Source organism: Bufo gargarizans, chromosome 2 (assembly GCF_014858855.1).
Source record: "Bufo gargarizans isolate SCDJY-AF-19 chromosome 2, ASM1485885v1, whole genome shotgun sequence".
In the NCBI taxonomy this organism is placed as follows: Eukaryota; Metazoa; Chordata; class Amphibia; order Anura; family Bufonidae; genus Bufo; species Bufo gargarizans.
Genome location: NC_058081.1, coordinates 79317912 through 79336607, shown reverse-complemented (window position 1 = coordinate 79336607; position 18696 = coordinate 79317912). Strand labels below are relative to the sequence as shown.

Genomic DNA, 18696 nt, shown 5'->3' with positions numbered 1-18696 from the left:
AAGTTCTATGAACTCACTATGCCCATCAGCGAATACCTTAGGGTGTCTACTTTCCGAAATGGGGTCATTTGTGGGGGTTTTCTACTGTTTGGCCATTGTAGAACCTCAGGAAACATGACAGGTGCTCAGAAAGTCAGAGCTGTTTCAAAAAGCGGAAATTCACATTTTTGTACCATAGTTTGCAAATGCTATAACTTTTACCCAAACCATTTTTTTTTTGCCCAAACATTTTTTTTTTATCAAAGACATGTAGAACAATAAATTTGGCGAAAAATGTATATATGGATGTCGTTTTTTTTTGCAAAATTTTACAGCTGAAAGTGAAAAATGTCATTTTTTTGCAAAAAAATCGTTAAATTTCGATTAATAACAAAAAAAGTAAAAATGTCAGCGGCAATGAAATACCACCAAATGAAAGCTCTATTAGTGAGAAGAAAAGGAGGTAAAATTCATTTGGGTGGTAAGTTGCATGACCGAGCAATAAACCGCTAAAGTTGTGGAGTGCCGATTTGTAAAAAAGGGCCTGGTCACTAGGGGGGTATAAACCTGTGGTCCTTAAGTGGTTAATGCTGTTTACGTACAGCATTCAAATGTATGGGCTCTGTGGAGCCAACGTTCGCCTTGGCCGTCTTCGTCTTTAAAAACATTTTAAAATAGGAATCCGAAGTCGGCTTTGCTGCCGAAGTACCAGCCAGTACCAAGACCACTTCTGATTCCTATTTTATCATGTTTTTAAATACGCAGAAAGGAATACCGTAGTCATTCACTGAATCTCCTGCAACTTCGGCCGAGATGAAGTTTGGCTCCGCCGAGCCAATACATTTTATTGCTGTACAGAAACAGCATTGACATAGAAGTATTTTAATGAATCGATTCGCTCAAGTATCAAGCAAACACTCCAGCATTACGTAATTGCCAACTGTGGTGTGAGCCTAGCATTACAGCATTCCCCATATATAATCACCTATCACTCACTGAAAGTGAACAAAATCACCTAAACCGGCCTTTGACCAGCAATCCGAAATGTAAAGACTAAGGCCTCTTTCACACGAGCGACATGGATTACATACAAGTTCAATCAGTTTTTTCTGCCATTGTGTTCAGTGTGCACGTTTTTCCAGTGCATGAATTAAAACTGCAGAATAACAATCTACATCTGCTAGCAACATCAGTGAAAAACACATTGCATCCGGGTGCCTTCTGTTTTTCACTCAGGCTCCATTCATTTCTATGGAGCCAGAAATGCGCGGAGAACGCATAATATAGAACATGCTGTGATTTTTCCTGAATGCATGAAAACCAAAGCTGCGCTCACATGTGTCTCGCATCCTCTTCACACAGCTGATCTGATATCGATGACCCATCCTGAGGACAGCTCGGTGATATATACCCCTTTAATTGCAGATATCATTTTAACGAACTTCTCAGCAACAATGGACAGTTCAGACATGCTCAACCTGCGGCCCTCCAGCTGTTGTAAAACTACAACTCCCACAATGCCCTGCTGTAGGCAGTTTGGGCATGCTGGGAGTTGTAGTCTTGTAACAGCTGGAGGGCCGCAGGTTGAGCATGCCTGGGCTAGATGAAAGGCAGAAGCCATCATGTATTCTGCATCTGAAATCCCTCTGCTTTCTGCCCCGATATTTCAGATTGAATGACACAGACCTGCTCTTGGTTTAGCCCAATTGAATTAGAGCTAAATCGCGAGCAGACACCTGCTGTGGCTTCCAGTACCATCCGTTTAGACACCGCACCAAGAACGGACATGGCATTAATTCGAGGCTGCATGAAGTTCAGAGCAACCTTCCATTGAACACAAGGGGAGGCAGATTCAACAGATTTTTTTGTGCGGAATCCACGCCATATGGCTCGCTGTGAGCAGGGACTAACACCTGTCCAGAGTAAGCCATTGGTATTGCATCTCAACCTCATTGACTCCACTTTGGAGTTGAGCTGCAATACCTGACAAAGCCCATAGACAGGAGTGGCACTATTGCTGGAATAAAGCAGCCGTGTTCTTTTATGGCTTGTTAGGATATGTGGGTACTCCTAGAGTTCTCCACTAGATGGCACTATTACAGCATTGATCATTTCCTATGCACCCCTTGTTATCCAAAGCTAATATTCTCATCCTGTTCTCTTTGCAGGAGGTGGATTGGGAAGTTGAACTTGCTTTTGTCATAGGAAAAAAAGGGAAAAATATCAAGGTAAAAATGAGGAGGCAGATGCCGTTTCATTTTCTAGCCGTGCACTACAAACAGAATTTTGAAATGTTCAAAATGAGACCTGATCAGGCTCCTCCATTTTTGACAGCATATCCATACTTCTAAACCCGATAAGGCTCTATGTTAGGGTAGCCACTTTCATACCCCCCAAAAAGGAGGAACAGTGGGGCACAACACACAGAATCTACATAACACCAGCAGCCAAATTAAACTAGAAATCTATAACATTAATTATTGTTGTACTCGCCAAACGTTGTACTCGCCATTCCTCTCTTCTGAAGTTCTGCCTTACCACTATCTACCTCAACACAATTGCTCCTAATTCTCCATGCTGTGCTCAAAAACATCCTATGTGAGCATTGCTGTATGCAACTTCAGTTACCTCTCCTCCCTGTTGCTGGTATCTGCCTCTGGAGAACTGAGAAGTGTCTCCACAATGGCATATTCCTTGAAAAGTCCATCCATATCAATCGCTTGGAGATAACTGCTTCGCAAAATTCTTCAAATGGCACCAGACTTCCAAGGCTCACTTTAGATACTTGGCTAAGAAAGCTCTTTTCAGACACCAATAATCTATAAAACGTAAGCTCATAATCTTTCCTTTAAAAAAAAATTAACCAAAAAAGGCCCCCAATAAATTAGGTAGATACTTTTTGATCAAAATCACAGATTTCCCTGCGAATATGATAACAGTAGACCCACTTGGTATGACAGAGTAACAGAGTAAAAATGACATAGCCAGAAGTGACCACTATGCCATATGGGTCTGCCCTACTCACAGTTCTGCTGCTCAGGGTTTTGGAACATACAAAGCCATCTTGAAGATGGGATCATCTCAGAGTCTCGACCTATTATGCCCCTGTGGCTATCCCGGCCTAAAAACAGAGTGACCCCACTTATCGGTGGCCAAACCCTTCTACTGTAACCTAGGTGGCCCTGCCGATTCTTCAATTACTTTGTCAAAGAAGTTCCAACAGTTTTTTACAGTTTAGATATGTGGTTCTTCAGGGGACGAAAGTTTGAAGATAGATATGGAAGATAAGTGGTGGCATCCTGATGGTATGGAGCAAGTGCGGCGTGCCGTAGAAAAGTAGGACTCCCAGGTGTCCTTCCAGGCCTTGCAGCAGACGTTCAACTGGGAGCAGAGAAGACTGTTCATCCCACGTCATCAATTACAATCCTCTATTTTTAACAGCATATCCCTCATTCTATAACCAATACTTTAGAATGCCACTTTTAAAGCTTACCTCCAGGATACCCAATTCTGTGAAGCAGGAGGTCCAGTTCAGAAACCAAAAAATCCTGTATTAAAGTATATAGACAGGGAGGAGTAGGGTGCAGCTGCAGATTCTCACCTAGTGACTTCTGCAACGTGAAGACCTTCACAGCCCTATTGTCCTTTCAGCATGTAGTATGGAGCTGAAGGCCCTGACCACCTTGTCTGTGGAGTAAAGATATGACTCTAACCCACGCATCCTCAAACTGCGGCCCTCCGGCTGTTGCAAAACTACAACTCCCGGCATGCCCGAACAGCCTACAGCGGGGCATTGTGGGAGTTGTAGTTTTACAACAGCTGGAGGGCCGCAGGTTGAGAATGCCTGCTCTAACCCTTTATCTAGACGCATTTCTGATGTGTTCACAGGAGCAGGACGCAATGGAGCATGTGGCTGGATTTACTGTGGCTCATGACGTTAGTGCTCGTGACTGGCAAATGAAGAAGAATGGCAAGCAGTGGCTGCTGGGTAAAACATTTGACACCTTCTGTCCCATGGGCCCAGCGCTTGTAACTAAAGACTCTATTTCAGGTAAATTATTATTTGCATTATTTTATCAGAAGTATTGTTCATCCTATTTTGTCTAGGGCCTGAGGATCCAGTAATTCTGTTTGATATTTTTGGTGTTATGCACCCCTGCTAGGCATAACACTGTGTATCAGGAGTGTCCCTTTAATTACTGTACTGCGTGATTATCCACGTTCCCATCCTTTCCAGACCCCCACAGCCTTGGAATTCGCTGCCGTGTGAACGGGAACCTCGTCCAGGATAGTAACACAAACCAGATGGTTTTCAAGACAGAAGCTCTCATTTCCTGGGTCTCCAAGTGAGGATTTACTCGTAAACCATTGGCCAAATGTAGTCGAGTCTCTGCTGTAAATGATGCAGAGTATAAGTTGATGCCTCTTCACCTCTGCCCTCTGTCTGTACATAAAAATAAAATAAAAAGAGATTGCGGACACTAGGGCAGACGTGGCATTTTGCATGCTCCTACTCAGGATCTGTGCCGGGATTCTCGTTTTAGTGGGAACAGCTTTAATAATCCTGTGTTCAAATAATTTTATTATATGGCAAGGAAATGTAAACTGCTGACGTGGATGAGAAATGCTAAAATCAGAGCCCAGAGTGGAGCACGTGCCCAATCCTCATAAAGCATTGGTCATTTGTGTATGTTCGTGTCTGTTCCCACTGCAACTTCAGTACAGATCTGTTTCTGTCATAGATGATTTGACGTATGCCAGTGTGTACCAGCCAGATATACTGTATGTAAGTGGAAACTCTTGGCATACGTCAGTTCCATAGGTTCAGCATATACACCAGGCACAGTTCTCCAGTTCCGAGGTGTGCCCTAATGTGTTAGGGGTGGTGCGGCCTGTCAAAATCGATTGATCAATATTAGATTGGTGGTGGTCTGACTTTCAGATAGCTGTTAAATAGCTGTTTGAGCGGACCATGGCCCTCGTGCAAGAGCTGCAGCCTCTTAAGTGTGCACTCACAAGCTGCGGATCCTGTTGCAGAATTCTTTGCGACTGAAAATCTGTTTTATTCATTTTAATGGAGCAGCGAGTAGATTTTTGCAAGCTCCACAGGTAATAGAGCTAATTTTCAGTCGCAGAAAATTCTGCAACTAAGGCTACATGCACACGCCTGTATGTGTTTTGTGGTCCACAAAAACAAAAAAAACAAATGACATCCGTATGTCATACGTTTTTTTTTTGGCGGATCCATAGTAACAATGCTTAAAACAGACAAGAATAAGACATGTTCTATTTTTTTTGCGGGGCTACTGAACAGACATACTGATGCGGACAGCACACGGTGAAATAAAACGAATAGGTCCACAGCCTATCTGCAAAAAAAACGTAACGGACACAGAAACAAACAACGTTCGTGTGCATGTAGCCTAAATCCGCAGTGTGTGAAGGCATCCTTAGTGTTTACATGGGTTTCATTCTGGTTTGTACTTGCAGCCAATAACTGGTCTTAGCTGTATCACCATTGAAACCAGTGACTGCCTACAGGGGTCACGTGCTTAGACGGCTGCCCAGAAGTACATGCTGGACCAGCAGTGGCTTATTGCTTATTTTAGTATTTTGAAGCACTCCCAGCCTTCAGGAAAAATTGGATATATTGCTATCATATCCCAAAGAAGCAAATCCCCATTTTTGCACAGAGATTACTTTTTTTCTTTTTCTATAGCGGTTTCCTATTGAGCCTCGTCTTAATCGTCAGTACTTGTTGTATTAGTGTGCATATTACTTCACATACATGATATCTTCTGATTGGCTATGTATCATTCTTAGATTTGTCACGTTAAATCCAGGAGACGTATTTCTCACTGGGACACCGCCAGGAGTCGGCGTATTCAGGAAACCACCTGTATACCTTAAGGTGAGAGATATGGATTATAAAAGTGGTAAAACACCCTCTTTTCCAAGTATGAAGAATGGCTAATCCTCAGGACAGGCCATAAATATTTGAGATGTGAGGATCCAACTATTATCACCCACCGATCAGCTCCAGTGAGCATTGTTTTTCAGGCATAGCTTTGTACCTGGCCCATTTTTGGTTTTGCATTTTTGTTTTTTCCTCCCCACAGCAATACCTGATATGTTTATTCTTTTATTGTTAATATATTTTTATTTGGAAAAATTGGAGGGGGGAGGATTTAAACTTTTAATATTTTTACAGTAATAACTTTCAACCCTCTTATGGGGCTACAACCTGGGATATTTAAAGGGGAACAGGATTCTGAAACACTCCCTGTTGAGCTGTGCTTCATGCACAGCTTAGCAGGGAGCTTACCATGGCAGCCTGGTAAGCTTCAGAAGCGTCCAGGCTGCCATGGTAACTGATCAGAGCCACACGATTTCAGGGCTCCAATTGGTAGGTAGAGGGAGCCGCATCCCTCTGCCGTGCCTCACAGATGCTGTAATCAATGTTGATCGCGGCATCTGAGGGGTTAAATGACGGGGTTCGGGGTGATCGCCGTTTACAGTCAGGTGTCGGCTGTATGACACAGCCAGGACTCGCCGCATCAGCAGTGGACTGGTCAGTCTTGGATTAATAAAGACAGAACATTGAACATAGATGCCATGGTCACATCTGTTTTCCCACACGGATAGATACACTGGGAGTGAGGACCACCCACTTATTGCAAGAGGGCATTTAGATATTCTCAGTGGTCTGTGCCATCCTACACCGTTTCTGTGTATCTTTTGGCCTCAGTCAGGTGAATGGGGCATATGGCCAATCTTATGTTTAGATGGAAATCCTCTTGAAGGAGTTAGAGGCGGGGGTTCACCAGAACATTTCTCAGGCTAGTTTCACACCAGATTCGGCACTGCCAGATGCAAATGGAATGCCTGCTGGCCCTCTCAAGTATAATGGGGTCGGGCAGAGATCCGGCCACATTCCGGCAGACAAGGCAGAGGATCGGCCGGATACAGACCGCTGCATGCTGGCACTGACTGCTAGAGCAGCTGGATGGAATTGACACCAAAGGTGTGAAACTAGCGTTAAAAGGGGTTTTCCGACAGTTTTTTTTACTGATTGGTGAGGGTTTGACACCCAGGTCCCCCGCTGATCAGCTATTTGAGAAGGCAGCGGTGCTTGCAGTAGCACCACTGCCTGTTCCAACTTTTCCTAAACCATGTGTCATTGCGTTCATTGGTCATGTGGCCTAGGCGCAGCTCAGTCCTATTGAAGTGAATGGGGCTGAGCTGCGTTACCAAGCTGTGTGATACAGCCATTAACAGGGTGTATTACTAAGAAATAGTTCTATGTCTTATTAGCCCTTGTGCGGATATGTTCTAAAGCCTTTTTTGGCGTGTATAAGTGGAAAAAAATAAGGGCTTATTTGTTGTTCAGCGGTGCAGTTATATGTTCTAAAGTCATTTTTGGGGTGTATTAGTGGGAAATAAAGGGGCTTATTCGCTGTTGTGTGGTGAAGTGAGAAAATTACAGCCTTTTTTGGGGTGTATTAATTTCCTTTTTACTTATTTATGTGATCTAACAGTATGTCAGACAGAGAAGTGCCAGGCCCTGCACAGTGGAGTGGCAGAGGCCTAAATGTTTCTGGCGCAGGCACAGGTCGCAGCAGAGTAAGGGGGTGTGGCAGCAGGAGTCACTTCGAGAGGCCGGAGCTCCTGGTGTGATCTAGCGGTTGTGTCTTGACCAGCAACCCAGCGATTCTTGAATGGTTGACTTGGTCATCCACTTTGTCCCAAGTGACATCAGACACCCCCAGCCAAGAGTCGGTGGGTTTGTCAGACACAACCCTTAGTTGGCACGTCCCAGGAGCAGGCCCTGTGCCCTTACCTGTCCTCAACCTGCCTCTGTCCTTTTCTGTTCCCTCAGTCAGAGAAGTATTATATGCTGTGGGCTCAGCTCCACTATACAGCGAGGACGAGCTACTAGAGGACACTCAGCAGCTACTGCCCAGCCAAGATGTGGAGGAGACATCTGCCGCTTCCTCCAGTAGGCAGGCAAGTAGTGATGAGGAGAGTGACGTGGGAGCTGGTGTTGCGAGCAGTCAGGCTCCTGACTCAAAGACCATTGAGGGAGGAAATCAGTGACATGCAGACAGTACTCGATAATGATGTAGCCAATCGCAATTGGGAGCCGGGTGACAAAGGGGCTTCATCATCATCGGGAGAAGCGGATGGCAGCTTGCGCTTGAGGCAGTGGCGGAGCCAGCAAGTCGGCAGCACGGCCGGGAGTCAGCAGGTTGGCAACAGTGGGAGGTTGGGAGCCAAACGTGCCTGGGGTAGACAACCCGCTATGCAGGAGCCTACCTGCCTGGAAAGTAGTGGTGCAGGGGTTCACGGAGGCAGCGGCTGTAGCAGTCAGTGTGGAGTGTTAGGGGTAAAATCACCTACTTGGCTGTGTGGCAGTATTTTGTTAGGCCGCCGGAGGAGGTGAACATGTCCATTTGCCAAACCTGTGGGCAGAAAGTGAAGCGTGGCCAGGGTGCCAATGTTGGCACCACGACCCTGCGTCAACATATGCAGCATCGCCATAAAGTTGCCTGGGAGAACCGTGGATCCGATGTGGTGGTCCAGCCTGCCGCAGCAACCGCTGCATCACCCAGTGGCATGCACCCGATTTCAGGCAATCAAGTCTCCACCATCTCAGCCGAAGGGAGCTGTCTGTCCTTCCCATCATCTACCGGTCCTGATGCTCCTCCTCATCAATCATTCTGTCAGCAATCCCAGGCACACCGTGGCAGTATGCAGTGGAGATGGAGGCAGGGAGTCACTTGCACAAATGGCCTTCTGCATGCTGACTTGCTCGTGTAGTGACAGCCGAATTATTACCATTCAGCAGAGGGAAGACCTCTGGCTCTCCACCTTGTTGGACCCTCGCTACTGGTCCAAAATGGGGGCCTTTTTTACACCCACTGAGAGGGAGGTCAAACTGAACTACTATAGAGACATCCTATGTAGTCAGTTGACTGCTGCCCATCTGCGCCTTTGTCCATCCTCTCGCAGGTCTGACCTGGGGGCCCTCTGCGCTCACGTTCCACTGCCATGGCTGCCGTTTGGGGGGGGGGGGGTTGATAGGAGCAGTACCAGTTCCTAGAGCAGCAGAAGTTGATGATGAGCAGCTTTCTTAAAGGGGTTGTCCGGGTTCAGAGCTGAACCCAGACATATCTATAATTTCATCCAGGCAGCCCCCCTGATGTTAGCATCGAAGCATTTCATGCTCCGATGCTCTCCTAAAGCCCGCCCATCAGAGCTGGTGACGTCACCGAACACACTGCTGGGCGGAAGCCTCTGCCCAGCAATGTGTTATTGTAAATAAAAAAGCCCTTGCCCTGCGCGAACCTGCGCAGGGCAAGGGAGAGCATCGGAGACAACTACTCACCAGCAGCTAGGCCTGGAGCAGAACCTGAACCAGCAGGCGGTGGCATATTTGGACAGCACCTTGCCACCCCACATTGAAGATCCGCTGGACTACTGGGCAGCCAAACTGGATTTATGGCCACAACTGGCAGAGTTTGCCCTGGAAGAGCTGTACTGCCACACCAGTAGTGTGGCATCAGAGCGGGTGTTTAGTGCAGCGGGGGCCATAGTTACCCCAAGGAGAACTCACCTGTCCACCGAAAATGTGGAGAAATTGACCTTTGTCAAGATGAATCAGGCGTGGATCAGCCAGGATTTCCACCCACCAATGCCTGATGCATCAGATTAGATCATCTATGCTTCCTCACCCAAACCTTCACCAAAGAGATCGGTTTCTTCTGGCTACTTGCCTTAGCTACTATTCTGATGCTGCCACACATCTGATGCCAAATGCTCCTTCTTACACCCACCATCCTCAGCGGGTACTGTTATTGCCACCCACCTCCCCGCTCTGTCACCGGGTCACTTTGTGGTCTTCTGATGCTGCTGCCACCTCACCACTCATGCTGCTGCTGCTACCTCTACGCTCTGTCATTGTGCCACTCTGTGGCCTCCTCATGCTGCTGCTGCCACCTCCACTGTATAGTATGTCACCTTGTCACTTTGTGTTCTCCTCATGCTGATGCCACCTCCACCCAATGTCACCTTGCCAGTCTGTGGCCTCCTCATGCTGTTGATAACTCAACACTATGGCACTGGGCCACTCAGTGGACTTCTCATGCTGTTCCTCCACTCCATGACTGGGCCACTATTTTGCCTTTTTGGCCTGGTTGACCATCATTTATTTGACCCTTTTCCTGATCTGTCAGAAGGAAGGAAAAACGAGACGCACAACGGATCTGGTCTGTGAAGTAGCTGTAAGGCCTGTATGGTCCCATCAGAATTGGCTTATGATTTGGTAGCCAAAAGCAGAACACAGAAGACATGCAAATATTCCATTCACGTGTCATCTCTGTTTTGGATTTACTCCTGTTTTTTATGGCATTAGCAATACTGATGGATTAGTGACCAAATGCTGACCGAGTGAAGTTCTGTATAGATCTATGTGGAATCAGCTGACGACGGTGTAAAAGGAGTGCGCTCTTTCACGCTACAGTAGGATCTTGGGCCTCTGCTCGGTTCTTTATACCTGACGCTAACATCGACCTGTAAGGCTGAGTTCACACTTGAGTTATTTGGTCAGTTTTGGCCCAGTGACTGCCCAGAGAAGTGAAGTGTGCAGTGATTCTAAGTGCGACGCCTGTCATCTGCATGTCATACTGACTCACAGTATTGTTTCACTACCACAGCAGACTCCCTCTGCGTGTTACTGCAAGGCACAGTGTTCTACACCACTATACAGGCTCTCTGCAGCCAGGAAATAGCCGTTTATTTTTACGTGATTCGCCGCAAATAAATTCGGATCAAATCAAATCCTTTTCATCTCTAGTCATCAGTAAAAAAAAAAAAACTGTTGGAAAACCCCTCTAATCTGTGTAGCCAGAAGACATGACAGCAGTGTTTTCTTCCCTGTGCGGTTTAAACACAACAAAAGCTTCAGGTAACATGTTATAGAGCAGAGATACATATATCTCTAATATATAAAGCTGAGTGTATGTATGTACAGTTGTGTTGAGGACAAGAATAGGCAGTTCTATGGGGGGTGCACTGCGGATCCGCAATACACCACGGACGTGTGAGTGGACTCTTAGGCCGGACAGTCCAGTTTTCAGGCTCCTGATCCTCCACCTGGTGCAAGGCCAGAAGTCCTACTTTTTTTGTGGTTACACGGGTGATGGCAGTTGGCATGGGCCAGGATGGATTTACGTATCCCTGTCACTCGGAGCAGGGCTTGGCAGCATGTCCGGACCACACAGTGCGCAATATGATGTGACTTGAAAACGTCATCAGCGGTGCTGCGTACTTGGCACATCCGACGTGTACCTTTAGTTCAGGCGGGAGTGGCTGCGGAGCGCGGGTTCCACTACGATCAATGCTCACTGGCAGTGCCTGCCATCCACGATTCCATTCTGGTCCAGGCCGTCCAGTGCTTGAAGAGCCAGCAGAATCAGCACTCAGCCCACTAGGCACAAGGTTAGCACAGATCCCACTGCCCCAGTTACAGGACTATATATCTGAGTATAAATTATATATAGACTAAGCTGGAATAACCTGGGCATCATCTGGATATCATTATAAATGTACAGCTGGTATAAATTATAAATCTTTAATGGACCATGCTAGTATAACCTGGAGTTATATAGTGTATAACTGATGCCAGCTGTACGCATATAATTATAACCTGGGCATCTCCTGTATATATCAGCATGGTCCATATCACTATATACAAGATGATGTATAACTTTAACTTATACCAGCTGTACATATATACAGTGCCTTGCAAAAGTATTTCCCCCCCCCCCCCTTGACCTTTTTTCATATTTTGTTACATTACAGCCTTAAGTTCAATGTTTTGTTAATCTGAATTTTATTTGATGGATCAAAACACAATAGTCTAAGTTGGTGAAGTGAAATAATAAAAATATATAAATAAAACTATTGTTTAGAAGTAGAAAACAGAAAATTGGCATGTGCGTATGTATTCACCCCCTTAGTTAGGAAGCCCATAAAAAGCTCTGGTGCAACCAATTACCTTCAGAAGTCACATAATTAGTGAAATGATGTCCACCTGTGTGCAATCTAAGTGTCACATGATCTCTCATTACATATACACACCTTTTTTTTGAAAGGCCCCAGAGGCTGCAACACCTAAGCAAGAGGCATCACTAACCAAACACTGCCATGAAGACCAAGGAACTCTCCAAGCAAGTAAGGGACAATGTTATTGAGAAGTACAAGTCAGGGTTAGGTTATAAAAAAAATATCCAAATCTTTGATGATCCCCAGGAGCACCATCAAATCTATCATAACCAAATGGAAAGAACATGGCACAACAGCAAACCTGCCATGAGATGGCCGCCCACCAATACTCACGGACTGGGCAAGGAGGGCATTAATCAGAGAGGCAGTACAGAGACCTAAGGTAACCCTGGAGGAGCTGCAGAGTTCCACAGCAGAGACTGGAGTATCTGTACATAGGACGACAATAAGCCGTACGCTCCATAGAGTTGGGCTTTATGGCAGAGTGGACAGAAGAAAGCCTTTACTTTCAGCTAAAAACAAAAAGGCACGTTGTGAGTTTGCGAAAAGGCATGTGGGAGACTCCCAAAATGTATGGAGGAAGGTGCTCTGGTCTGATGAGACTAAAATTTAACTTTTCGGCCATCAAAAAAACAAACAAAAAAAAACGCTATTTCTGGCGCAAACCCAACACATCACATTACCAAAAGTACACCACCCCCACAGTGAGACATGGTGGTGGCAGCATCATGCTGTAGGGATGGGAAACTGGTCAGAGTGGAGGGAAAGATGGATGGTGCTAAATACAGGGATATTCTTGAGCAAAACCTGTCCCATTCTGTGCGTGATTTGAGGCTAGGACGGAGGTTCACCTTCCAGCAGGACAATGACCCCAAACACACTGCTAAAGCAACACTTGAGTGGTTTAAGGGGAAACATGTAAATGTGTTGGAACGGCCTAGTCAAAGCCCAGATCTCGGTCCAATAGAAAATCTGTGGTCAGACTTAAAGATTGCTGTTCACAAGCGCAAACCATCTAACCTGAAGGAACTGGAGCAGGTCTGCAAGGAGGAATGGGCAAAAATACCAGTGGTGAGATGTGGCAAGCTCAAAGAGACTTATCCAAAGCGACTTAGAGCTGTGATTGCCGCAAAAGGTGGCTCTACAAAGTATTGACTTTAGGGGGGGGTGAATAGTTATGCACATTGACTATTTATTTGTTGTTTGCTTCACGATAAAAAAACAACATCTGCAAAGTTGTCAGCATGTTCTGTAAATTGATGGAAATCCTCTAACAATCCATGTTATTTCCAGGTTGTGAGGCACCAAAATACGAAAAAAGTCAAGAGGGGGAGGGGAGGGGGGGGTGAATACTTTTGCAAGACACTGTAATTATATACAGGAGATACCCAGGTTATACCAGCATGCTCCATATCACTATATACAAGAAGATGTATAACTTATACCAGCTGTACATATATAATTATACACAGGAGGTGCCCAGATTATACCAGCATGGTCCATATCACTATATACAAGAAGATGTATAACTTATACCAGCTGTACATATATAATGATATACAGGAGGTGCCCAGGTTATATCAGCATGGTCCATTGAAGATTTATAAGTTATACATCTTCTTGTATATAGTGATATGGACCATGCTGGTATAACCTGGGCACCTCCTGTATATCATTATATATGTACAGCTGGTATAAGTTATACATCTTCTTGTATATAATGATATGGAGCATGCTGGTATAATCTGGGCACCTCCTGTGTATAATTATATATGTACAGCTGGTATAAGTTATACATCTTCTTGTATATAGTGATATGGACCATGCTGGTATAACCTGGGCACCTCCTGTATATCATTATATATGTACAGCTGGTATCAGACATCTTCTTGTATATAATGATATGGAGCATGCTGGAATATCCTGGGCATCCCCTGTATATAATTATATATGTATGGCTGGTATCAGACATCTTCTTGTATATAGTAACATGGAACATGCTGGTATAACCTGGGTATGTAGTATTTAACTATTGTGCGCCACTGTCTCCTTTTTTGCCACCCTAAGGATATGTGGAGCAAGAAATATGGATAACGACACTCTACATCTGATATAAAGTATACAGAGGTGGACTGGACCACAATGCTTCTGTATGATTTAGCCATTTGCTTATGTTCTTATTTTTATAAATGGCTATTAACCGCCTGTTGCTTTGGCTTTATCTTTCAGGCAGGAGATGTGGTTGAATGTGAAATCGATGAGCTAGGAGTGATCAGTAACCCTGTGGTGTGAAGATCTGCACTTACAGAAGAATGGATACTGCAGCGTACAACACTCAGATTTAATAATGAGCCAAATCACATGTTGTGCCGCAGAGACCCCTCGTTCACGCTGCGACAGCTGACAGAAGCCTGTACGAAGCAAATCTGTTTCACTAATAGTCAGTTTTTAAACAATCTAAGTGGGAAACGAAACAATGTAATAACACTAACTTTCCAAACAATGTAATAGCAGCCAAACATGTTTTAACAAAATATTCACTTTCCAGCACTGTGGTCTGTTCAGATGTCTCCTCCATGTTCTGGCTGAATTCTATTGCTGTTCATCGTCTATATATAAACTGCTGGATGAATGACGTCAGTTTCGTGCAGTTTTCCTCCAGTAGAAAGGTCTCTGAGAGGTGGAGAATTGATCCGTGGCAGCTCGATGAACGCTCAAACACCTGCAAATCCAGAGTTGTGTACACTGTGCCATTAACTGGTCGCCAAAGTATGGGTTTTATATCTGGTATAATCAGCTCGATGCATAATTTACAGGAAAAAGATGACTTTATGTTAGAGAAATGGTCTTCAACATTAACTTTCTTAGAAGGCAAAGCAAATCTAGTTTTGAGACTACGGAGGGTTTTGGAGGAAACCTTCCAGATCGTACAATGGCAGTCAAATAAATTTGCTGAATCAAATTGACTCTGAGAATGACATTACTAAATCTTCTGCTGCTGTACGGCCTAACCCTCCTTATAAGGATTGTCCCACCAAGATAACCCCTGTAGTATAAACATAAGAGGGGGGCCCCCTGTCCTGGAGACTCCTGTATGAGACAGAGGCAGTGGTGGACTCGAGCCATGTATTTAATGGACATCATTGTTTTGGCCTGGTGTGTAATACTATATCGTTTTACTATATTTTATACAGTTTTGTGGGGGGGTGTAAAAATAATATATATATATATATATATTTTTTATTTTTTTTACATAAACACTTGACATATTAACAGTTAAAAAAACATTTCCCATTACCATCCTAGACAAAAATCAATACTGCATCCTGTAAAAGTGCGCACTATTAACATACGTTACCCCTTGTGGTGGATGCCTAAAAAAAAACTAGCAGAATTGACTTTTTTTGTCACCTCGCCCTTCAAGAAAAGATCAAAAAGTTATGTACCCCAAAATAGTACCAGTAAAAACTGTTGATGGAGCAGCCCTCACGCTGCTCCATCAACAGAAAAATAGTTATGTTGACACAATGGTAAAACACCTGATTGCTTGTATAACACGCTACAATACTTCTGTATTGTGCTTGCCAGCAATAGCCTACTAAGCACTTCCTCTGAAGATTGGGTGGCGGGGTGCCCCTGTCTAACCACAGATGCGATGGTCACTACTGACTGCACCACCTAAGGGGTTCAGTTTCCAGGATTGGAGCCATCGCTGATTAACACACCTAAGGATATTGTTACAATAATTTCTGCAAATGAAAATCCATGTGTCTGCTGCCCCAATCATATGAATAGAACTGATTTTCAGTCGTGGAAATTTCTGCAACAAAATCTGCAGTATGTGAAGGCACCTTAACAGAGCCAGCGGCACCTCCTGAAACTGCGCCATACACTCCCCTGGGACATATGATGTACATACACATCACATGTAGAGAAGGGGTTAAGTGGGTTTTGCCAGCCATCTTAGGCTACTTTCACATTAGCGTTCTGGGCTCCGCTTGGGAGTTCCGTTTGAAGGGGCTCACAAGCGGCCCCGAACGCATCCGTACAGCCCCAATGCATTCTGAGTGGACGCGGATCCGCTCAGAATGCATCAGTCTGGCAGTGTTTGTCCTCCGCTCCGCTCAGCAGGCGGACACCTGAATGCTGCTTGCAGCGTTAGGGTGTCCGCCTGGCCGTGCGGAGGCAAACGGATCCGTCCAGACTTACAATGTAAGTCAATAGGGACGGATCCGTTTGAATTTGACACAATATGGCTCAATTTTCAAACAGATCCGTCCCCCATTGACTTTCAATGTAAAGTCTGGATAGATCCGTCTGAGGCTACTTTCACACTTCAATTTTTTTTTAAAATATAATGCAGACGGATCGGTTCTGCATTATATAAGCGGATCCGTCTGTGCAGACCCCAGACGGATCCGCTCTGAACGCAAGTGTGAAAGTAGCCTTAAAGGGAACCCGTCACCGGGATTTTCTGTATAGAGCTGAGGACATGGGTTGCTAGATGGCCGCTAGCACATCCGCAATACCCAGTCCCCATAGCTCTGTGTGCTTTTATTGTGTAAAAAAACAAAAAACGATTTGATACATATGCAAATTAACCTGAGATGAGTCCTGTACGTGAGATGAGTCACAATTGAGTTTTTTACACAATAAAAGCACACAGAGCTATGGGGACTGGGTATTGCGGATGTGCTAGCGGCCATCTAGCAACCCGTGTCCTCAGCTCTATACAGAAAATCCCGGTGACAGGTTGCCTTTAAGACAAATAACCTATCTCTTCTGAATCCTTTAAAGAGGTTTTTCGAGACTTTAATATACGGATGACCTGTCCGCAGGGTAGGTCAACTGTGGAGGCCCGACACCCGGGACCCCCGCTGATCAGCTGTTTGAGAAGGTGGTGGCACTTGCAGTAGCACTGCTTTCTCGCCCATTTTCCTTGGGGGACACAGACCTTGGGTATAGCTCAGCTCCCTAGGAGGCGTGACACTAAGTAAAACTGTTAAGCCCCTCCTCCATCAGCTATACCCTCAGCCTGGAGATAGAGGCTACCAGTTTTAGCTTAGTGTCCAAGGAGGCAAGACACTCCCTGCTACTGCAGGGCTGTTTTCTCCTTGATATTTTATTTTTCTAATTTTGTTATTTTACTTTTTCCTAGGGATACCAGAGACGCATGGACCTCTCTGCTCTCCCGGGGTTGAGCTGCGCCAGTGCCAATTTATCTGCACTGCTGCCTCCCCCACAGAAGCAATAGGAGGATCTGGGCAGCAATGGCTCCCCTACATCCCGCCAGCTAGGGGGTCGCCCGCACGCCAAGCCCCTCTACCAGCTTCCTGCCACTGCGGTGCCAGTGGCTGAAGGGGCGACCCTGCTGGAAGGAACTGAGGGTGAAGACGTCGTTCGGTGAGATGGCTATTCCAGCCCATACCCCGTCCCTATTTGCAGCACCTACCCCTCTGGGTAAGGGGGGCACCCGTGGTCGCTTATTCTGAGCGCTCAAGCAGACCCTCCCCAGCTCCCCTCAGGTTATCCTCAGCAGGGGGGCCGCCTTCCTCCACGCCGTTCCCCCCACGCTGCTTTCTTCAGCCCGGCATTCTCTCTCCCTCTCTCCCTTCCCGCCGCCGCCCGCTCCGTTCCGATCGGGGGGCGGGGCTTATGCCCGACATGGGCAGATCGCGGCGGAGCTTGTTTCTCGGCGAAACAGGGGACTTGGTGGCAGAGGGTCACCCACCTGGGCAAATCGCCGCACTCCAGGGGCCTGCGGGCCCTTTATTTTCTGGCATCTGGCTTCTTCTTAGCCCTGAGAGCATTTTCGGCAGCAGGGGGCGTGGCTTACGCGCGCGTCCTGTTGGGGGCGGAGCAAGCGCTGGAGGGGGCGGAGCTTGTTTTCCCCGCGATTCTGCTGAGGTTTCCCGCGCTTCCTCACTCCTGACAGGAAGCTGAGACACGGTGGGGGACTCTGAACTCCTGTGTACATCGCTCGGCTTCTGTGGGCGCTATCTGCTGGCTCACTGCTGTTGCTGCTCTCTGCTGCTGCTGATCTGCTCCATCTCTACTCCTGACGTTCTTCTGAGGCACTGGTAGGACAGTTAACCCTCTCCTAACCCTCCTGGTCATAGCTGCTATAACCCTTTGTGGTCTCTGTATTAGAGTACAACCACCTTTCAGCATGTCAGATCCCACGGGTGCCCCCAAACCCTGGTACCATGCCTGTACCGCCTGTAAGGAACTTTTTCCGCGTGGACAATCTGAGCCGCATTGCCTTGCATGTCAGGCCCCGATGCAGGGCCCGCTTCCCGCTGCGACCCCCGGTGCCTCTGAACCCCCTGACTGGGCTAGGTCTCTGTCTCAGGCAGTGGAAAGCCTTACACACGTAGTGGGCCGTCTCGTGGATAGACCGCCTCTCCCGCAGGCTGCCACAATCCCTGTCGCACCCGCTGGGACTACCGTTTCTGCCGCCCCCACTGGTTCCCTGCCTCCCAGCGAATCTTCCAGGGCCCGGCATACTCAGAAACGTTCAAGGGTTGAGCGCACATCTTCTCCAGATGCTTCGCTCTCTCCGCCATGCGTGCGAGCTCAGTCGAGTCTATCCTCTCAAAGGGATACGCTTTCTGAGGGAGAACTGGCGGATTCGGACGTGGACATGGACTC

The 18696-nt window shown here is 46.4% G+C and overlaps 2 protein-coding genes across 3 annotated transcripts in view; one reads left to right on the top strand and one right to left on the bottom strand.

The window, feature by feature from the left end:
• The window catches only part of FAHD2A (fumarylacetoacetate hydrolase domain containing 2A), a 41299-nt gene extending 26288 nt beyond the window's left edge, over positions 1-15011 (top strand). For both annotated transcript variants that reach the window (XM_044279250.1, XM_044279251.1), the window contains exons 4-8: positions 2148-2207; positions 3868-4030; positions 4217-4325; positions 5803-5890; positions 14275-15011. In XM_044279250.1, coding sequence (XP_044135185.1) covers positions 2148-2207; positions 3868-4030; positions 4217-4325; positions 5803-5890; positions 14275-14337 — 483 coding nt within the window. In that variant the 3' untranslated portion in view covers positions 14338-15011. The remainder of the gene's footprint in view (positions 1-2147; positions 2208-3867; positions 4031-4216; positions 4326-5802; positions 5891-14274) is intronic.
• GPAT2 (glycerol-3-phosphate acyltransferase 2, mitochondrial) overlaps positions 14648-18696 on the bottom strand; it is a 189234-nt gene continuing 185185 nt past the window's right edge. Inside the window, exon 24 of the mRNA XM_044277008.1 lies at positions 14648-14767. Within this exon, the coding sequence (XP_044132943.1) occupies positions 14648-14767 (120 nt within the window). The remainder of the gene's footprint in view (positions 14768-18696) is intronic.